This window comes from Siphateles boraxobius, unplaced genomic scaffold (genome assembly GCF_051911475.1).
Source record: "Siphateles boraxobius isolate OS27281-9 unplaced genomic scaffold, OSU_SipBor_1 20, whole genome shotgun sequence".
Taxonomy (NCBI): Eukaryota; Metazoa; Chordata; class Actinopteri; order Cypriniformes; family Leuciscidae; genus Siphateles; species Siphateles boraxobius.
Genome location: NW_027508811.1, coordinates 11,393,473 through 11,417,194, shown reverse-complemented (window position 1 = coordinate 11,417,194; position 23,722 = coordinate 11,393,473). Strand labels below are relative to the sequence as shown.

Sequence of the window (23,722 nt, the reverse complement as noted above, 5' to 3'; positions counted from 1 at the left end):
AACATTTTTTAGGCCTTTCTGTTGTGAGACAGAATATTTGAGAGAATATTCCATGTATGTGTCAGCTAGCCGGACTTGGTGTGTGGTGAAGTTTTCTCTGCTTCATGGTCCTGTTTGTGTAGCCTGTGGTGGGTTTACGACCTTTGGACCGGAAAGGTTGCCGAGCTCGGGTCCATGTGGCCGTGTAATGATGGGGTAACTTAGAAAGTTCACTTATTTATGGTTCCCTCCCTCCTTCCTATGATGGCCACATCAAAGAGCACCTGCAGGGAGGCAAATTGGTGTTAAGTGGAGGACCTCCTGTGGATGCCTGCCCTCTCCATCATGATAAGAACACGCAGAAATCTGGATAGGATTTTATGGAGACCTGCCACACAGGAGCAGGAAAATCTCAGCTCATGCCAGAACACTGATTCACCCCGAACTGCACTCATGTCCAGCACATACAGCTGGATACCCTACAGATACGCCTCCAGGAATCGTCCTTGCTTTTGCCCTAAACTCTTAATTAGAAGAATTAAAGGCCTTTCCCTCCTCTAAACCCTGAATACATCCCATCAAATGATCGGAAGGGCAGATAAGCTTCAGTGCTGAGCAGTGTAGGAATTCATGCTACAGTTCAACTTGTATATAAATAAATTCTGTTATATTATGTGTGTATATGTATGTATGTGTATATAAACTGCTAAAACTATATCCATCTATACACACCACACACATTACATCTAGACTATTATATACATATACACTTAAACGTTTTTCAAATATATATATATATATATATATATATATATATATATATATATATATATATATATATAACTAAAATATAAAAATAAATAAATGAATATAGCTTATTTTAAAATGGTATATAAAACCAATTATAAAATTAAATATAAATTACATATTACATTTATTAAATTGTATAAATAAACAAAAACATTTAAAATTAAATTATGTTTCATTGGTTCTTTACATGTATAATAAAGTTGTAAACTAATCTCACCTAATCTGTTATTTTTTATTAAGGACAAGAATTGAGTTAATGAGGTTCTGATTGAATTTTGCCTGTAGGAGTGATCTGTTACCTTGGCTATTTTCGAAAGGAGTCTGTTTTCGCAGGAAACCCAATTTTACTTGGTAATTTTAGATACTAAAATGCCACTGCAGAGCATGTCATGCGAGTAAATCCAGAACATTTGGCAAATCCATGCCTTAATTTTGTACAGCAAAATTGGTGATCTGCTGATAAAGTGTACAATAACACGAGCGCCTGAAACCTGAGCGTGTTCACGTCAGCAAGATAATCACACACTTTTACTACCTCACTCTCTCTCTCGAGGCTGAGAATATATGCTGGGTGGCTGATAGTCCCTCATGCATCTTTCCAAGCCACCCAGAATAAAGAGTCCTCAAAGAAAGAAGAAAAGAAATGACTGTGGAGTTAATTTAGAACAGAGCGCGGCCGGAGCGGCTAATCAAACACAGCTCTGGCAACAACCTTCGCTCAGCTGAGCCCAAAACATTCTCTCTCTCTCTCTCTGTTAGTCCTTTCATTGACTCAGCCAGGGTTCACCCCATCTTAAACCTGGCCAGGCATCTGTTGAGTAATATAACCAGCGAATAATTGCATAGACTGTGGAGAAACAAGCAGAGCAACAACCTCAAGCCTATTACAGTATATATACTATTACCATCCAAAAAAACACCTGTGTCCTGTACGAAAACCACAAAAACCTGAGGGGGCATTCACTCACAATTACAGATTATGTAAATAACAGTCACCAAAAGTCACAAGGCAAACCCCAATTAATCATAATAGCCATTAAGAAACAAGGGCAATTAAGGTAACACAAAGGTCAACTGAAACTTGAAGTCCGTTACTATAATTTAACAACTGCTCTATGTCAAAATGTTCACCAGAAAGGGTTTCACCTTTACATAATTAATCAATTCAGCATAAGCAAAGTGAATTCAGCAGGACTTAGTTTACTTAGCGAGAATCATAAGCGTTTTAGTTTGTCATCAAGTCATTTTCCCACCTCTAATGATGATTATATTTTTAAACATGTTTCCATTGAGGTCATTATGTGCAATGAAAACAGAACAGCTTCTTGCTCGCCATGACTGACAGCTAATGCCTGGACGCTGAAGCATCTGCAAGCCCTCTTAAACGCACCTATACCGTTTGAATCTTTGAAATCAAGACGAAAATGTTGTAAAGTGTGAACAGATGTCGATTTATGGTGCAGACGGGGCTTGTAAATAAAGTTGAAGTGTCAGCTCTGAGAAAGAAGTTTGATGGACAGCAGCATGTCTTTAGTGATGGCCACTGTGGTGTGCTCTATACGAGAGTCTTTTACCCCTTCACTTCCAACTTTGTGCTGACACATGCTGATCCCATTCACAGTGTAAACAAGAACTCTCTGTGGCATTAGTCACGGTGTTTTACCAACAGATGACCGAATTCATTAAAGTTTCTCGCCTGAGGATCTGTAAGATGGCATCTTTGCTAGTTTTAACTATTTCAATTACTATTTGAACCCGGTATTCCAATATTTGCTGAGAAAAGATACCAAATGAGGAAAAATATGTTGCAGAATAAGTAAATCTTTGAATTTGCATTTCAAAAAGTGTTTGTTTTTTTGCAGTCAATGCATTGTTTATTTTAGTTCCATACAGTTCACAGCAATTCATTTTGCAATGGAGTAGACTAAAATAGATGAAAATTCTGTCGTCATTTACTCACCCTCATGTCTTCTGTGGAACACAAAAGATTGCAGAATGTCTTCAACATTTTGAAGAATGTTTCAACCATTTTTGTCCATACAATATAAGTCAATACAACATCCCGTTGACTTTTACTGTATGAACAAAAAAATATAGATAATTAAATAAAAACAGAGATTTTTAAAAACATATTTTTGTTTGTTCTACATAAGAAAAAAGGACATAAATGAGGGTGAGTAATGGATGATAAATGGATGCCAAAATAGTATCCCGTTCAGACAGATTAATACTCTAATAAGAGTTAGCTGACATTGTGCAAAGTTATACTTAGGATAATGTCTAAAGTGAACTACTGAAATAAAGTGGTACCATTATATCATATCTAGTAAAATTATCCCCAATATGACACAGTAAAGAAAGCGAAAGGAATCATAAGTAGTTCCACACATCTGCAGAAAGTTTATAGAAGTGAAAAACCTGTTTATTACCATTTATGGAAGTATTGGCCCACCAAAAACATACCTAAAGAGTCTCTAAAATGAATCTGGTCCACTGCATTGTTTTAAAATAATACATAGCCTGATATTAAAATACTTTTTAAAAAACTTTTCTTTTCGGGTTTTAGAGAGTTTCAAAGTTATCTAATCTGCTAAATCCAACTATAAGGAATGACGATATTAAGATATTATAAACTAACATGATTTTCAGTAAAGCTGCTGTGAAACAATATGTATTGTGAAAAGTTATACAACTAAAATTGACTTGACTATGTTAGCATAAGTGAAACTTTAAGTGAAGTGAAGTTTAAGTATTAATAAACCAAATATGCCGACCATAACATGTATTTATTCATAAATTGTGCCAGATGAGGAAGTTCACTTACTGATTGATATATATCAAAATCTCTTGACAAATCATCTCTATATGTGAGCCAGAGAGCTGAAGAGGAAGCTACAGTATATGCGATCAAAAAGTAAACATTTACATTTACATTTATTCATTTAGTGGACACTTTTATCAAAAGCAACTTACAAGTGAGGAATGCTACAAAGACATAATATGGATCCTCTTAGAGAGCAGACACTCCATAAAGACATTTTTGTCATTTTCAGCTCTTTGTGGCTCAGGGATCCATGAAGAAAGACACTTAAGGACTAGCCGCAGTATAGCGGCAGCATGTCTGGGTCGTACTTCACCTAGACTCGCTCCGCTGCCTCTGTAGTGCCACTGCCTCAATCTAGCAGTCAGCAGCGTTAAAGAAGTCACAGACTGATCCGTGATCCCGAAACATCCTTACAAGTAACTCATGTGACCTGCTTTCAAACAAATAAAAGAGCCGTCTAGTCGTAACATTTTTTCTGCTCTTAGAAGTCAGAAGATTTTAAGCAAGAAATGTTCTTGTTCACTCCGCTGCCTGAGGCACATGTTGGGCTTTGTGGTTTTAAGTTTCAGTGACAAAATAAACTTGTCTGCACTGTCTGAGCAGGCTTAATATTTATGAATGACTAAGACTACAGTTTGTGTTCTTTGCCTCACTGCTGTTTCTCTTTTTTGATGTCGTTATTGCAACTTTTGTGAGTGCATGAAATCAAAAGTAACGTTTAAACTTTTAGCATGAGATTTGACTCATTGCAAACATCTTATCAATAGCATGCTTTAAGCTATTTAGATTAATTTCAACAATTACTGGCAAACATAGAAGTTTGTGTTTACTTGTAATGTCAGGCTATCAGACCATGGCTCTGTCCTGTTCTTAACCCCTGCAAGCAACCCTGTGCATTCCACTGTTTGATTTAGAGGAAATTAGGAATCTGGTCTCATATAACAGGATGCATCGGTTCATGACTGCAGAGGACAGGCTTTCAATGCAACGGGGCATTCAATGTCCTCTCTGCAGGCAGGACCTCTGGGTTTGGTGCTGTTGATTGATGTGTGCAAAAGATCCCTCTGCCCTGATCTACTCCCACAAAATGCTCTCACACCCCACCGAGTGTCCATAACCTGCTGACTATCTCTGTCATCACCCTGACAAAATCCAGCTTTAACACACTGTAAAACAGGAATGCTTTGTAAACAAATAAATGAACACTGACAATTCTAATCACTCAATCTTTTAAAGTTAGTGGATCCTTTTTTTAAACTCGTTTTATAGGCCATTTCTAATTGTCTGATGTGTTGAAAAATAATTAAGAGTAGTTATGTTCACCATATGAAAGACGACTACAGTGCCTGCTTTAGCTTCTTTGTGGGCCAGGTGGCAAGTTCTCAGACAGCGCTGAACTGTCCTGCCAAAATTCAGGCTTTTACGGGAATTCTAATGCAGCACCAGCCCTCAGTGTTGAGCAACCACTTATAACAAATGAAGACCTCGGATATAGGAATGAGGGGAGCGTTAAAGGAACTTTCTAAAGTCTCACAAAATTCAAAAACAAAGAAGAATATTTACACTACCATTAAAAATGTTGGGGCTAGCAAGATTATCTATCTATCAATATCTATTCCTCGATCAAAAGTGAGAGTAAAGACTTTTACATTGTTAAAAAAAGAAACTATCACAATTTAATGCTGCACAACATCACAACATTCTGATGTACCGTATGAAAATTAGACTTTTGCCACATTTGATATATACGCCCGTTATACATCCAGTGTAGACTGATCATTTTAGAATCATAAATCTAATCCACTAATAACTGATGGTATAATTAAACAGTATTATGCATCCTTAATGGACATGAATTGAATAAACATAATCCTAATTTAAAATACTAAAGGTATTAGTTGTTCTTCATGAAGAGCCCACCAATCAGAATTCAGGTTCTCCAGTTCTTCCCATGGGCTACTGATGTCGAGAACTATTGGAGCACTGCATTGTCTTTATCATCAAGTAAAGAATTGATGCTTTCTGTGTGTCAGCAGTGAAAGGCTGTCACTATTTTTCGTATGGTTCTGCTCCATCTGTTGATTGGCCCAACTGGTGGTCAAAGCAGGAAAAAGTATGTGACACAACAGAGGAGGTAAAGGAGCAGGCACAAAGGCACAGCCGGCTGGTCCCTTGCCACTTTAGACCCACAATGAACCAGCAGAAGTGCCCCCCACTAGGCTTGATACCTCAATGGCTCCCTCACCCCAGGATGAGTTGAGCATGTGAGCCCTAATGTGGAACTTTAAAGCCTCAATCTCATAATGTGTTCAGCCAATCCGTTTTCAACATGTTGTCTCAAATGCTTCTTATGATGTTGACTAAATACTATACATTTTTTTAAAAAATGTAAAAAAATTATATATATACATATATAAACTATATGTGTGTGTTTTAATGAAAATGACTAATTATACATATCTAATAAAAAAAATGACGGTCACACTTTAGATCAGGGTACAATTCTCACTATTAACTAACTATTAATTATAACTTTTGCCTCAATAAACTCCTAATTACTGCTTATTAATAGTTAGTAAGATAGTTGTTACGTTTAGGTATTGGGTAGGATTAAGGGATGTAGAATATGGTCATGCAAAATAATGCATTAATATGTGCTTATAAGTACTAGCAGCCAATATTCTAGTAATATGCATGCTAATAAGAGACTAGTTAATGGTAAGAATTGGACCCTAAATTAAAATGATACCAAAATAACACCAATATGACACAGTAAAGGAAGCTGAAGGAATCATAACTAGTAGTTTCACGCAGTGTGCAGAACGTTTATAGAAGTGAAACATTTTGGCAAAATCATACCAAGAGGGATTGTGCAAAGATACTTAATCTGGTCCACCAAAGAAATGTGAGAATGTCATGCCACTTTGGTCTGTTTGATGCTGCAGTGCTGTCTTACTGTGTCTGATTGTATCGTATTGAGGATTTATGATTCAGCCAGGCATCTGAGTGTGGTTGAACAGTTGTGAACGATTATGGTGAACAGTAAATCTCAGTGCCGCACTCATGCTTCAGGGGTATGGAGCAGCTTTTCAAGTTTTTTAGCAAAGTGTAGCAAATGCATTGCACAGTGAGGGTAAACTGAGATCAACTAACAGACTTACCCATAGTCATCTCAACGGGATGCCTTGTGAAAAAATGACCACCACACCACATCTAGCCTGCAGTCTCAGATCATACTTCTCACTTTCTGATAAATATTCTTGTGATTGGTGTTGAGAGTTTATGTTGCGCCCTTTAAACTCTAGTGTTCTTGGATAACTAGTAGCTTCTCTAAACCTTAGTTACTTTCCTGAATTGTGTAATACGTTTACATAATAAAGCTGGCAATGCATCAGAATCTTCTGGATGAATCTCCACGTACAGATCATACAGGACCATTTGTCCCTGACAATGCTGTACTAACAGGATATGGTAGTTCGATAAAAATGGCAGGGACATTACTTGCAGATTGAGCAATGCTTGAGAACAATGTTTACTGGCATTAGCGTGAGAGCCCTGCATGTTTTGATTAGCTTTCTTGCTTAAACCACAAGCTTGTTAGAGCAAAGACAGAATGTTAACAATGGAGATCACATCATCGAGCCAAAAGGCTTTACGTAAGCTTAAATTATCCAATTGATATTTTGGAGATTCAAATAAATCCAGCGTTCTAAGGTAGAAATGTTGTTTCAAACACATTTCATTATATAAAATTATGAATCCTGTCAGCTTTACACATTGGCCTTAAATTCAAAGGATAAAGATTCATGTTTCAACATGAAATTCTCTAGTGGTATTTCTCATTGATGTGACAACAATACACTGCCTCCTTTAAATGAATAGTTTGCCCAAAAATAAATAATCTGTTATCATTTAGTCACCTTCATGTCATTCCAAACCAAGATGAGTTTTTTCTTCCGGAACACAAAAGGTAATTTTTTTTTTAAAGAATATCCCCAACATTCTATTCAATATAACGTAAGCAAGACCCCAAGACTAAGCTTTTAACCTCAAAAAATGAAGGGAAAAAAAGAAGAAGAAAAAAAATTGAATATGAAATACACTAACAATGAAAATTTTGGGGTAAGATTTTATTTTTAATAAATACTTTCAGCATTAAATTGATCAAAAGTGACGAAGACTGTTACATTGTTCCATAAGGAATCTAATTCAAATAAATGCTGTTCTTTCTATTCCTCAAAGTTTAAATCCTGGTTTCCACAAAAAGGAACACCTTTAAAACATCAATAATAAGAAGAGATGCAGCAGGAATACATTACATTTTAAAATATATTGAAATTCAAAACAGTTGATACAAGTTGGGAAGATCATGAGGGTGAGTAGATGACAGAATTTAAATGTTTAAAATTTAAATTCCCTTTCAGCATAAACCTTATCCAGTTCAGTTCCAGGACTGTGAAAGGTGACACAAACACTGCATATTTCTGAAAAGTGATTTTGACACAGAATAACAACACAAAACAACCACTCTTTCAGGCAACAAGACTAGTGTGCGCACTGTGATTTCTTAAACGTGTGGAAAAAATACAGGCTAAATTATTTTACTTCTGGGAGAAACAGAGAACTTTTCGCATAGGATGACACCAAAGACATTTTTTCAGTGAATCACAAACCGCAGCCAAGAAACAATATCTCTCTACATTAACCGTCAATGATGGGAAAGAGACCGCCGCTCACACGAAGGTTTAAAATATCTGTTCTTCAGCCATTATTTTGTGACTGTGTGTGACATAGAGGTCCTCTCAAACCTCCATAGTCATTTTTGTGGTAGCGGTTAAACTTAAAACGCTACATGCAAGATCCTAGACGGTACGTTGTGTCCTGTGGGACAGTGTTTCCCGCTCTACACCATTGCTAGATGCACATGTTGCCTAGATTACATCCCGATTACATCTATTGAACAAAAGATATGGCATAAGGTCAAAGTCTAACAGTCTTTGCAATTAAACTAAATTCACGTGGACACATTTAAGTAGGATGAATTTCATTTGTTGTTCTAATCTGATTCATCTTTGATTTCATCCTCTTAGTGTAAATTCTGACTACAGGAAAAAAGTGCTTGCTTGCAGAAAGGAATATTCCTTTAAGTGATCCCTACTGGAGGATTGTCAGCACAAACACTGGCTGTGAGATAAGTAAATATGTGTGAAACATCTGCTCTATCTGCATTCAGATCTCTCCGTTTGCTCTCATTCCCCTCTATCAGCTAATTTGATTCCTCCCGACTCATCTTCGTCAACTGTAGTTGCCATAGAGCCAACAACAAAGACAAGCGTAATGGGATTTTTCCCTCTTAGCACAAAGAGCAATAGCAGATGTTCTGCACACAGTCCCACACTACGCTTAAACAACTATTCATAGCCGTAAGACGATAAAAAAGGACATTTAAAAGGACAAATTGAGCAAGAATAAGAAACGTATGACTTAAAAAACTGCTCTTATGTGATTCCTGTTGCAGGCTATGAGCAATCCTCATGTTTAATTACCAGCTATCAGCGTTTCGGGTCGTCTAGTCACACTCGGAGCTGCATATCTGCAGCCAGCCCCCTCATTTCCATCTCAGTCTAACTGTCAGAGATCTGTGCGAGGTGTACAGGACAAACAGTGCAGAGGCATCCTGCCGAGAATCCATTCACAAGACTGCCCTGTGACTCATTACCAACATAAAGGAAGAAAATCATGGGGCACATTTACAATATGTCTCCCAAAGATGGAAGACGGGGGTTAGTTGTCACAAGGGTAGTATCTCAGTGACTATGAGGTTTTGAAAAAATATACAATTTGTTTCAGTGGTGTAGTGCAGGGTATACACAGGTATACGGCGTATACCCACTTCTTTTTCAGTCGGCATTGCGTATATCCACTTCTAAATCCACGTCTGATGTGCATCATTTAGTAGGCTAGCTAAACCAATCTCATGTGAAAAAAACAGGGGAATAGTCACTCCAATTGAATAATTATTTAGTAATAATGAATCATTAAAACCCAGTATTAATTGCAAAAACTGCACCTCTTCTGTGGCTAATATTAATTTCATAATGATCCTTTCTCCGTGAAGTCAAGCAGCAAGTTTAGTGACAATGTGCAAAACTGGCCCATTTTGGGGTGAACTAATATGCAATACTAGTCTTGCATGTCACTGTTTATAACACAGAGCATTCATCCTTTGCTGGGACGCTAAAATATTGGGGGCAAAAATTAAGAGTATACCCACTTCTCCAGGCACCACTACATCACTATGTTGTTTGTTTCGTTTCAAACACCTTACAGTCTTAAATCTGAACAATTTCTGCAATGTCATCACATCTTGGCAACAAAACAAAAAATCAAGTGAACTAAAATTCAGGGAAAGGACAGTTATATAACAAAGATAGATTTTAACCAAAAAGAGAACTGCATTTTCAAAATAAGGACATTTTTCATAAATGTCAAGTGAGACATTTTGTTACATTTTCATTCAATTTGTATGAAGTATAAAAAAAATTATAATTATTTTTCATGGTCAAAACAATGGTTTATGTTTTTGTTGCCTTTTACATTGTTATGTTTCACGAATTTTATGAATTTTTTCATTATTGTTTTACTACCTAAATTTAGCTGAAATGTCTATTATACTGTAGGGTATAAATAGAAGTGCCTGTGTATGTAACTTTGTTCTGTGAAATAATATTCTACAGCTTTTTTTAAGACTTTTAAAATTTACCTACACAAACTATCTTTTAAAAATGTGAGAAATATTCACATAAATGTAAAATAAAACAAATCATTGCAATGTAAAAAGTGTGACAACTAGCCCCTAGATCAGAGGTCTCCTACCCTTCTCCTCGAGGGCTCCAACCCTAATCAAACACACCTGAACCAGCTTTCAGGTGTTCAAGGTATAACAGGTAAGTGTGTTGGAGCAGGGTTGAAACTGAAGAATGCAAGAAGGTAGCCCTCCAGGAACAGGGTTGGATACCCCTCCCCTAGATCTATCAGAAAGTCTATAGTGGAACTATTTTTTAATTAGCCTATTTTAACAACAAAATATTTGATGGTGGGTTCAAAAATCATAGTACTCTTTTAAGAGGTTTGCTTTTTTGGGCAGTCGTGGCCTAATGGTTAGAGAGTCAGAAGACTGAATTCGATTTTCAATACAGGCAGGAAATGACTGAGGTTCCCATGAGCAAGGCCCCTAACCCCCAATCGCTCTCTGGGCGCCACAGTAAAAATGTCTCCACACTGTTCCGGGTGTGTGTCTGTCCACGGTTTGCTAGTCACTGCTCCTAATCTGTGTGCACTAACTTGGCTGGGTTAAATACAGAGGACAAATACAGAGTATGGGTTACCTTCATATGTAACTATGAGTTCTATACAGAGAATTTTTTTTTGTTGCCAGATTGGCGACTTGCACAGCAAAACAACATGGTGTAAAGAAATGCATTTAAAAATGAATGTCGTTTAGCCCAAACATTACTATGAAGCAGGATTTAAACAATACCCTAACCGTTAAATATCTAAATAAGCAACCTAAATTGGTTAAACACAATATTGACATAGATATAATCGGCCTGATGGCTGGTATGTCTGGGTGAGACTCCATCACTCTGCAGGCGGATGGGGGGCATGGAGTCTGCATGGCCAGATTTAGACCCTAGAAGGCTCTTCTCGTGTCAGTGATAACACTTCTGGTTTCCCCTGTTGGCTGCATGTTTACTTAACTCAGGGGTGCTCCACAGCAAGAGCCCCAACACTCCATGTGGGGGGCGACTAGGACGGGGCAAGATCTGAGGATGACCTAACACCTCTTGTAAATGGAACTTCCCTCATTACTGTCAAATGATAATCGAAAGGGTTAATGAGTTTTAATCCAAAATGACTTAATGAATATTCCTATTCTGAGGCTTTGACATGCTCTATGTGAGTAATGAGGTTCTAACAGTTTAAGAGGATCTTTTTTAACAAATTAATTCTTAAAGATACAATGGATGTTAAATATCACATTCACTTCATTCTGCTGACCCACTTCAGTACAATCACTTCATTCCTCATAAGATCTGCATCCGTAAAAAATTATACTGTTTCTATGCAAACTAATCCAGCATATTACCATCGCAAAGCAAATCCATCTGCTATTATTCAAAAACACACAGCTGGTCTATAAACCAGAACTAAATGCCTTGTATAAACGATTATTATAATATTATAAATGAATATGTTTGCAAATATGTTTAGAAATGCTGAGAATGCAATATTTTTGAGTGGACTAGTTAAAGATTACACTTGATGTTATGGCCCAAACTGTTTACGAGACAATTTGGATTGATTTGCATGTAATAAAAGCATTCAAATAACCAGGTGGGGAAAAGGTTGAATATGTTGCTAAAAAAATGAGATTAGGAAAAGAAAAGTAAGCTAATTCATAATTACAATTTACAACACGCTTTGTTTTCTTTGGATCTTTCCCTCAGATGTTGCCCAACAGTTTAGACACTGAGTTTTGTAGCTAAATAGAAATACAGGGCTGCTGATCTGATGAGGCTTTAGAATTAAAGTGAAAACCATAAAACATTCTACTTCCATCTCTTGTTATCCACTGGCCAACTGGGAATGTGCCTGCAGAATCTCAGGGTGGGTGTGAACTCTCCCACCGGTGGCACCTTGTAAAATGACATCTGCATTCACCTCTGGGCTTTTGAAGAAACGAGAGCTGAGTACTCAAAGACTTTAAGGGCCTTAAAAAGTTTGTTTAAACACACAGTAATGAAAACTTAGAATGACAGCAAGCCAATAGAGACAAACATTTAAAAGCTATAAAATAATGTCCAATGTTGTTTTTTCCCCCATCTCAAATCCTTTCCACATTTTATCAAACGATAAGCTAATAGGTCTCAAGATTTGAGCACAAAGGCACTGCACAAAATAGTCAGTCTGGCATAAAATCTGAACTGCCAAATCACTTATTAAAGTAATTGACTGAGAGTGATTAAATGCGTGCCAACACTTGTACCTCTCACTGCACTGGCCCACACGGCCCACTGAGAAGCAGGTTTGACCCGGTGAGCTGAGTCCTATTACACGAGAACTCACCCCTCTCCTCTGGAGCTTCGTTACGGGACAAAAGTCTAGCACGGCAAGCTATACCCCTGGAAACTGAGAACACATCTGTGTCCTGTTATACACACTAATACACCCCCCTTCCCCATCCACGTCACCCCAATCTGATTTAACTGGAAGGCTTGGTGGAAAATTCTGGCCCAATATAAAACTAATTGTTTGCTCTCCCTTTCTCACTTTCTCTGTTTCCTTTTAAGAGTAAGATGGAACAATAGCACTGATTTATTTATTTAAATTACATTTTGCATCACTATTTGATTGCTTTGCTAATACAAGGGGTGCAATTTATTAATATCCAAAACCGTCATTATGAACATAAGCTGTGAATCTGTATTCATGTAAATTGGGCTATTTCAGTCTATAGAACTTAGAGTTTACCGTGACTAAAGGCAAACAGATGCAGACCCTTAGCTTCTCTGGGAATTATTTGGTGGTTTCTGTGGCTGAATTTGAGAAAATAAAGAAATGCACAGTAATGAAACGCTTAACGCACAATGTAAATAGATAAAGACTTGAGAAAGGTCAAAGACATCACTAATAATGGATGTTATTTAAAAATTCATTAAGAAATACAATGCATACAAATGACTTAAATTCTACCCTTGTGTGGTAAATGTTTTTAGTTTATGAATGTTTTTTGTGGGGCAAAAATGTCTTGACAGTGTAACTATGCAGAAGCTGTAATAAGTCTATTAAAAGCTCAAATTTTTTAAAAGGTTTGGCATAACTCGTTTGAATGGCTTATTGTTATTTAAAAATAAGCAGTAATAATAATATTAAATTAAATTAAATTAAACCCAGATCTGTAACCTAGATTGAAAGCACTTTGTTGTCAAATCAAAATGTGCTGAAATATTATAAATGTTTTTACATTTCTAAGAACTTGGCATGTTATGAACTATATTCTTATGTATGCTCACATCTTGGCCCACAGTTTTTGTATACACAATATTCATCACCAAACTCCAAATATTAAATAAATCATGAATAAAAAAAATATCTGTTCCATAGAAAAAGTAAGTACTTTAATTTGGTGCCAGAATAGAGGATATCTGTAATGCCAAAAGCTGACAAATCATCGTGGGAACACCCACTTTCTCCATTTGAAGGTAGGGGGGTCGGAGAGGGTGTCTGGACTAGAGGCTGTGCGCAAATTTAACTCAGAGACGCAGTTGCTGCTGTCACAGTTGCTCCTGGATTCTACATTGTGCGGATCTCTTCTTCACACTGCAAACATGGATCTGAAAGTGATCGTAGTATTCGCTCTGATGGTGGTCGTCATTCATGCACCGGTTTCAAATGGTGAGTTATTGTTCAATAGATATTTTGCAAATGTTTACATTATTTTTGCATTGCGCATAAAGCTGAGATGCATGTTTGGGCACATTATTTGGAGACTATGCAATTCCGTTCATAAAAACAGTCGATGCAACTAATTGCAAAGTTAAACATATTTACAGTTTTTACGGTTTATACCGTGCACATGTGTAAGAAACGACGCATATTTCAGTGCATTTACATTTACAGTGTGAATTAAATGTAAAACGTTTTTTTATTATTATTAGGCTAATTTCATGTTTTTTTTTTTTTTTTACATAATCAGAAACCCAACGAAAGTTATTTGGTTTGATATTTCAACTTCATAAACACACGTGATTTTTTCAAAATATTGTAGCCTAAGTAACAGACTGACGCGGTCGGGAGAGCAGAGAGGCTCTGGCACGGCGTTGATTAATGTGTGTATTTGTCGCCCTTCTTTGTTTTCTCTTAATTACTCACAAATTAGAGGATAAAACAGAACCGCAGAGATAGCGCCAGTCTTTACTTCAATCGAGCCAGTGTGCGCGGCTCTAACGATGGTTTGTGCGTTTACATCACAATGAAAATAGATTACTAGAGATGTCATTAGCATTTTACTAGTGGACTAACGTGGATGGAGCTCCGTTAAGTCCCAGGTAATTTACACCTCTGGGCTGTGAGTGGGCAATGTCCGTTAAAGTATTTGCGTACGTGCGCCGTGCCGTCTTCACTTACAATGTAAAGCTGCTCGAGCTGTTAAGTCTCTGCTTCCTTGAGCGAGTAACAGGTCTGAGCCAAATGGAACAATAATCCCAGCGCTGCCATACAAATCACACGCTTTAATGTGCAAGGACGTGAAGGCTTGCGGGTAACAATTCATACAGCCTAGCAATGCCAACTTTGATACTTTTTTTTAAATGAACTAAAATATAGGTTAAACAATGAGTGCACTAAACATTTATCATCAAATCTTTTCACTTGAAGTGCTTTATAAATGCACCTAAAAATGTCACTTACCTCTGTAGCCTACCCTATAATAATATGAATTTCAAAAGCATATTCATTCATAATAATTTATAGAGTGCATAACATTCAATATCATTGCCCTGTAATATATTATAAATATGCACTGCTAAAACAATATCAAATGAATCTCGTTTATAACTTTCAGTTTTTATAGAAAAGCCAATAGAGGAACATGCAGCCTCAGTCTGAAAATAGTGCTAGTTGTTATTAGAGAGTGTTGCAATAGTGAATTGGAGGTTAGAGCATGATTACATAATCGATTGTAAAAATTAAACCAAAGTTTCGTTTTCAGTCAGGGATGCTGTTTCCTTTTACAAAGCACATCTGTGGTGTGTGCTCAGGATTAAAATGCAGGGCAGAAAGTGATTTGCATTTGTGTACTTTCTCATCAAACATCATTATTCATCATGATTTCATCCAACGCTCACATGCACCGAATTACAAGAATTGCAGCAACAGCTGAATTGAGTTTCTCTTCTCTTTTTCTCTTAATTCTTCTCCAGCCAAGCCCATCAGCCTGGTAGAGAGATGCTGGTGCCGTTCCACAGTCAACACTGTCCCACAGAGAAGCATTCGCGAACTCAAGTTCCTCCACACACCCAACTGCCCCTTCCAAGTCATGTGAGTATCTACTCTAAACTCTCTCTCTTTCCTACTCGCTCAGCAGCTCTGCATGACCCAGAAACACATCACTTCACCCCATCAATCTCTAAATACTGAAGGGATGCTGAATGGGTTAGGAATTGGCCTCCCCTGTCTGGCATTATACCGTTGGACAGGCTCTCACAATTGCACACATCCAGGGGGAAATGCTATAGGAGGGGGTAGGACCTTTAAGCATGGATGCATTTGTATTTTGTACAGGAAAACAGAATCATAGGGGTCTGAAAGAGTTCCTCTTCAAGCTCTTTCTCACACATGTAAAGGGCTTGAATGATGTGCTTAGTCACACACCACAGCCTTGCATGCTGATGAGAACTATCCTCCCTGTATGTTTTCACCTCTGTTGAGTGAAGTGTTCAAAATAGCTGCTTTATTTGGATTTTTAACAAAGATTAATGGCAGTGGCTTGTCAAACTCCATTACAAATGTCACTTATTTTCCATACCATAAATGCTCACCAAGGCGTAAACAAAGACTTAAACCGTGTCAAAGGGTCAGCGAGATAAAAACAGCTGGTTAGACTCAAAAATCACAAGCCGACAAACGATTGCCACAAAAGCCATAGGCAAAACCCTGGAGAGCAGATCAGAACCTGAATCCCAAAGCTCAAGAGCCCTTGATACTTCAAATCTGCATTGGTGAGTGATGCTGGTAACACTATCTACCAGTGTTTGCTGTTGGCCTTGGCTTGCTGTGAGGTAATTACTACCTGCTGTTCATAGTCCAGACCCTCTCCAACTCCTGCTGACTAGATCGAGATACACCAACAAATGCCAGGCCCTGATAAACTGCAGCTACTTCAAAAGAGTGAGCTAACCAAATTAGAGGTGATCTGTGAATTGAAGATAAGAACCGATTACTTTAATGATACCGATATGATGATAGTGGACACATACTTTAAAACTAATCTTGTCTCCGAAGACTGTTCTCACACTCATCAACTTTTCAAATATTTTCATTATGTAGCGAGAAGAGTAATATCCGCACACTGAGTTTACAGCTCCAAAAACATTTATTAATGAACTGGTGAAGACCTGACGGTCTTATAATAAATGTTTTTTGAGCTGTAAACTCATTGTGCGGACATTACTCTTCTTACTTCTGTGATTGTCATCTTTTTGTCCTGCACCTGAGCCCAATTAAGGTTTGGGATATGCACACCTTTTTTGTACTTTATATTATGTAGTGCCGTTCATTGTGGCTCCTTTAGGAATGCGTTACTCACAGGACTATGAGAACAACTCACAGCTGCGAAGTTCAGCAGACCGTTTGTGTGTGTGTGTGTGTGTGTGTGTGTCACATCCAAATCATCACATGAACTATAATGTATGCCAGAAACCCTGGGTTTAAAGATCTTTTCATTGTAAGCATTTAGCATTAACACACACATCCAAAGCAGATAATGTATACAAAACATTTTTTGTAAACATTTGAATTAAAAAAAGATGCTAATAATAATTATTATTTATACTATTATTATTTCCATTATTATTACATTCATCCATATCGATTTTCTAAAGTTTCAATTATTTATGTAATAAATTAATTTTACTTATTAATACAAATACAATATTATACTTTACACTATATTATACTTAACACTTTACAATAAGGTCTCATTTGTTAACATTAATGTATTAACTAACATGAACTAACCATGAGCAGTACATTTGTTACTGTATTTGTTCATCTTTTTTAACGTTAGTTATTAAAAATGCAGCTATTAATTGTTTGTTCATGTTAGATCACAGTGCATTAACTAATGTTAAACAAATTCAACTTTTGATTTGAATAATGTATTTGTAAATGTTGAAATTAACATTAACAAGGATTAATAAATGCTGTAGAAGTGCAATTCATTATTAGTTCATGTTAACTAATGTAGTTAACTAATGTTAGCTAATGAAATCTTATTGTTAAGTGTTACCAAAAAATGTTTGTTGTTAAAATTCAAAAAAGATATTTTAACTTGATTAATGTTTACTTTTTAATTTTGTGTTTGTGTCAGTTGTAGACAATTGAAAACAAATGGTTCACCTGTGCTGACAAGACAACTATAGTCTAATCTTTTTGCTGAGAGCTACAAGGAAGATTGAGATAACTATCTGACAATCTGTTAAGACCTGTAGGGAAATAGGGAATGCAGATGCAGGAAAGGAATACCTAGGATGATAACCTAGAGAGAGTGCAGTGTAATATCACTTACTAGAGAGAGGAGTGACTAAGAACCAACTGCTTGGCTGAGCTTGAATGCACAACTGTTCTGCTATTGTATGGCTGATGCTGACTATGGGGTTTCTATTGTATTGCATTCAAAATCTGCTCACAATGGGCTCTTGGAGCTTTATACTTAGCTATGATTGCTTGCTTATACTGCAATTTGAATGTCTACAAAATTCCAATTTCAGCACCGTGATTCAAACAAGATATAATGAAAACTTACACTTTTCACCTGCAGTGCCAAACTGAAAAGCAACAAGGAAGTGTGCATTAACCCAGAGACCAAGTGGCTGCAACAGTACCTGAAGAACGCCCTGAACAAGTAAGGAAACCTTCTTGACAAACAGGAGCTGAGAAATGGGAGAAACAGGAGAGGAAATACAGGGTCACAATGTTTCATTTGTTTTTTAGCATTGTTCACAAATGCAATATAAATAGCCTTGCAGAGTCAATTCCAATTAACCAAATTAGACTTTTAGACAAATTAAAATGTATGTGAGACAAAATCATGTATCGCATCAAATATCAAAGCCTCAGTGTAATAGTTTATGTAGTAGTCTCTGTTGACAAAAAGTCACCCGCACTTTAAAATACTGGTCTTTGTTGTTTCTCACACATCTCAAAATGCTTATAAAAGTCATTCACGGTTTGTTTTCTCAGATTTCTTTTGAATGTTTTTGTCCGGTTATAGTGCTCTGAAATATTTATCTAAAGTTGATGTGCAAGATTAGCAGCTACTGCCGAGCTAATGAAAAACATGTTCAGGCTTTTGCGGCCTTGCCTTAATAGTTCCTCCGCTGATTGTTATCGTGAATGTCCAAACAAAGTAAAACAAGCTTTTGTTGTACTGAATTCATGAGAAGAAAGAAATTTCCCACATCTGATCATGAGCTTGATGTATTCGATCATGGGACTGGTTGCCATCGTCTTTCATTTCACTGCTAGCTGGAAGACTGAATTTGGGAGGGGGTGGGTGAATATAAAGCTTATGGATATATGGCAAACCAGTAGGCGCTGCATTCATTGGTGTGTTTCAACCTCTTAAACAAAAAGCATTGTCTAAAGGGGTAGAAAAGTGTGAACTGTCCGGTCTGCACAACAAAACATTTGTAGCTAGAGATGAACGATGGCTCCTTGAGGCTGAACACCCATGAATGGTCTCTGGACGCTAATGAGCACATACTGTGCGGTCTTTAGTACAGCTCAATAAGTGAAAAAGGAAGTTGTACATCTGCAGGTAGTGAGGGAGGTTTCTGCCCTCTGCAACACCTCTGGTCAATGAGCTACAAAACAGCTCAGACATTCCGGTCATGTGACTTACTTTAAAAAAGTGCCGGTAATTAAAAAAAATAAAGAGATACTTTTAAACACCTATCAAACTTAATATTTTGAGACTGTACGTACTGGAAGCCTTCTTTAGGCCAAACTTGACAAATCCACATAACTTAGTTTTTGCCGCGTTTCCACCGCAATTACCAGGAACTGTTTGTCCCAGGAACTTTTTTCATAGGAACCTTTTTTGCCCCAGACTGGTTGCTTACTGCGTTTACACCGCGGACTAAAGTACCGGGAAGATTAGTCTGGTGACGTTGAACTGCGTGCGACTGCTCCTCCCAGTCTGCGAGTTTGTTTTGAGTTTTGAGTGCGTTTTGCTCTGGTCGTATTTTTTTTGTAAACTCCATATTAATTTCCAGACAACTCTTTACTGCACGAAGCCAGGAAGCGCGATTTTTAAAAATGACGGCTAAAATAAAATGCTGCGTGGAGTCAACGAATCAAATGTGACGTGAGCTCAACCAATCAGCATGTTCAGCGCACAAGTCCCACCCCGAAAGTTCCCGAAAGGGAAATTTTTACCCTGAACTTCATTTAGACCCTGGTTCCTGCGGTGTAAACACACCGAGTACCACCCCAAAGTTCCTAGTTCCTGGGGAAAGTTCCTGCGGTGGAAACGCGGCTTTTTTCAATTACACAAAGTTTATTTACTTAATAATTTTCATGCAATGGGTTTCCTCACTTTTTTAAGTTAGGTAAATAAACTTCATGCGTAATTGAAAAAATTCACATAACTTAAATTTTTCAATTACATGAAGTTCATTTACTTAAAAAACTTAGGAAACCTGTTGCCTTAAAATTATTAAGTTAAGTCAAAGGATACTTTTTACAGTGCTTTAGTTTAAAAAAAAAATCACATATTGAAATTAGAGGATTTTCAATAGTGGCAGCTTCTGCCCAATTAAAACTAACAGCATGTAGTTACTAATAGAAACTGCCCATAAAAAGTGCAGACATGTCTCTAACATTCTTGCCAGAAGCATAATATAGGTTTATTGTTTTAATCACTGTGGAGATAAAGGCTGTTTAAAAATGTCCTGCTACCATTCACGAGTCAGTTAAAATAAATGTAATCAAATAAGTTCAATGATTGTGTGTGACTTGTCACATTGTAAGATTTTGCATCTCTTCATTTCAGAATGAAAAAGGCCCAACAACAGTCGAACTAAGAAGTCTGCCAGATGACCCGGTAATCTGACAGCCCACCGTCACAGATATGTACCATATAGTCCTCTGGCATGCTTGCTGACCCAGCACTTAACCTGCCAAATATGCATCCCCAGTAAATGACTCAGCAAAAGACCACCAGTCCTTCATCACCACCCATGTAGTCTCCTCTGTTAGCGCCAAGTGCAATTATATATGTATGACTGTGTTTTTTTTATTGTGTTTTTTATACGTATGACATGTATATACAATGTTTTTTTATATCGTCTTAAAAACAGTAAAGAGATATTTTTGGAGTCGTGTTTGCTCCTTTGTTTGTTGGGTTATGTTGGGTTAGGCAAACAGCATTGAGATAATGAGATATTTTGGAGCAAACATTCAAAACTCTGAACATATATTTTAATCTTAGATGCAAAAGAATAAGTGACTTCACATTAGCAGGAATGAAGTTCTGAAAATTCATATGCATGCAAGTTCTTTGACACAAAAAGAAGGGCATTGATTTTTTCCTTGATTTTTGTTATGTATTTACCTTGTTCATAACTTAGATATCTGTAATAGCATAAACTGCTTGTAAACGTTATATGGCATATACGGAAAAGATTCACTTGTTTTATTCTTGGAAAGGGCGACTTTGCCAAACAAATATGAACTATTTAGACCTTGCATGAACCAAGACAGTTTTTGAATGACTTTGGGGAATGTAATTGGCTTTACTGGAAGGCATTAGTGGGTCAATAGAGAGTCTTTTGCAATTTTCTGTTGGTAGAAAAATCTGAGTGTGCGTAAGAGACTCAGCATCACAACATTCTAAACGTTGCTTCACGCTCAGCAGAATTATGACATTAAAGACAGTTGTGCTTCAAAACACATCATCAATTAACAAAGAAAAAAGAGGTCAGAGAATTTACAGCCAAGTTCTGAAAGTACAAACAAATTGTAGGTATAATAACCTTTTAAAAAAGCAGTGTTAGCGAGGTAGACCTTGAGACAGAAGTAATTGACGTAATTACTACCTATATATATATAACAATGCACTTTATAATCCCTTGTGACATTTACGGGAAAAAAATCAGATTCTGGATGATGTCCACTACATAATGAATAGTTCTAGAGCCTAAAGTTATCTGTGTTTAGACATAGTTATGACTGTATTGTCAAATTTATTAAACATTTGTATCTTCAGCATCAGATTTTATTATTTTGAGTGGGTTTGTTTTTAAATATTTTGTGGATTATTTCACATCTACATTTAGGGAACAGTCAGATTATTCATTTTAACGTCAACAATAGCTGAATAACTGACATGTACATCCCACTTTTCATGTAAATAAATAAAATAAAAAATCCAGCTAGCATAATTTGTGATTTGATATCTGACTTTTGAAATAGAGGCACAAAATATTTAACCTGAAAACACATCTCAAAATCAAAACATTAGGGATGCACCAATACCGATTACCGATAACCCTTTGTATTTGAAAGCCGGAAACCGATATATTGGCTGATAAATCTAAATCCACATTTTTTAAATAATTTTTTAGCGCCTGATTGAAAAACTTACCATTAAAAGCCATGACCAAACACACAATTATGATGTTCTCATTATAATTTTATGTAGCCTTTATAAGAGACTTGCGCTGCACTTAACCTTATTTTCGATAACGATAACATTAAAAATGAACATATAACGGTCGATACAGATATGGTGGTCAATATATCGTGCATCCCCAATTTTGAACACCTAAAGCCCCTGTTTCCCTTGGAAAACTGTTTGGTCTAGGAATACACATAACGTGAACACCACACATATAGCAAAGTATGTCAATGTCTTGTGCCTCTCCAAAGAAAATTAGCGTATGGAATTTGTCTGTTACTACTGCCAATTTCATAATGTTGAGCTGTTAAAAGCACCAGGCCTCATTTACAAACACAACCCTAGGGCACAAAATCTATAAGGAAACATAATGCCTACTCTGTGTTTCCACTGGAGTCTGTGTACTGGGGTAAAGGGTTAGAGCCCCCCGCTAGACAGCTGCATTCCTATTAACATGGGGTATAAAGATATCTTGCAAAAATATCATGTACTTCTTTGAGAAAAGATATTTCAGAATGTGGTTAATTTTTTTCTTTTAAAAAACATGTCCCAATGTAATGATGCCATTAAATTAAATTTTACCATGATTTCATGAAAAAAGTAAGGGAAGCTATTTCATATACATTCCATCAAATTCACTATTTTCAACACTGTATAGTTAACTGTAGCATATACTGTCCTTCCATTCCTTTTGTCCCACTTAATGTGAAGATTACTTCTATGTATATGGCAGCTTATGACAGCATAAAGCACATCTGTTGTTCTTTCTTTTGTGAGTCTGTACATTGGTTTGATTTAGTCCCTAAAGTGTTTATTTTGAAATAAATCAGTATGAAGAATTCTGTATGACGTTTTACTAATGGATGCGTATGAACATAAGTCATGTCACCTGTGATATGGTTCACACCAAGAGAAAAGTGGTACACTGCCACCTATATGTCTCCAACCATTAGAATCTAGATGTTAAATGAGGAAAAGGGAAATTAAGATTTCAAATGGGGGTCAAGAATTGCAGGCAGACTCAAAAGTCACACCTTTATTTCACACAGCTCTTATAAATAATCCTGGGAGCACTTTTTAGATTTACATGTCGACACTGAACGACTTTTTTCACTTGTCCAAACATCCAATGATATTTAGTATAAAATAAAATATTTGCCTTGTACATTTTATAAGCTGTCATATTCAATTTCCCTTAAAAATTGAAAAAAGAAACACAATAAAACCCTTACTCTCAGAAGAAATAATCTCTTGCACAGCAGGGAAAATTCAGTCATATTACAGCTTCATATAGCTGTCAAAATCAATATTCCCAATAAGGGCAAAATAAATTAATAATATTGCCAGTCATAAAATCTGGTACAGAGCTGTTATGAATCATGTATGCTCTGATAAGGTGCAAAAGAGATTCAATCATATTTATATTAAAGATACTGATTCAAAACAGAAATTGAACTGAGGATTCTAATAGCAAGCTATAAAAGTAGATACATCTTGTACTACAAACATTATGTCATTTGCATAAAATGTATAGCTCATAAGGTCATATTTGTTTAATTTTTCTAGCACCCAGATACTTTGATCAAATTATGAATAAAATTAAGATTATTTACCAAATACAATAATTTTTAAAAGACAAAGGGGAT

General features: G+C 36.6%; 1 protein-coding gene across 1 annotated transcript; it reads left to right on the top strand.

The window, feature by feature from the left end:
- Positions 1-13,883: 13,883 nt before the first annotated feature.
- cxcl12a (chemokine (C-X-C motif) ligand 12a (stromal cell-derived factor 1)) lies at positions 13,884-22,915 on the top strand. Its single transcript, XM_077236754.1, has 4 exons — positions 13,884-14,071; positions 15,598-15,715; positions 18,216-18,299; positions 20,451-22,915. The coding sequence occupies exons 1-4, from the start codon at positions 14,005-14,007 to the stop codon at positions 20,479-20,481; spliced, it is 300 nt and encodes a 99-aa protein (XP_077092869.1). The 5' UTR covers positions 13,884-14,004; the 3' UTR covers positions 20,482-22,915.
- Positions 22,916-23,722: the final 807 nt, after the last annotated feature.

Coding starts and splice junctions, on each gene's coding strand:
- cxcl12a (XM_077236754.1), top strand. CDS start 14,005: ATGGATCTGAAAGTGATCGTAGTATTCGCTCTGATGGTGGTCGTCATT. Junction 14,072..15,597: donor TCATGCACCGGTTTCAAATG/GTGAGTTATTGT, acceptor ATTCTTCTCCAG/CCAAGCCCATCAGCCTGGTA. Junction 18,300..20,450: donor CTGAAGAACGCCCTGAACAA/GTAAGGAAACCT, acceptor TCTTCATTTCAG/AATGAAAAAGGCCCAACAAC.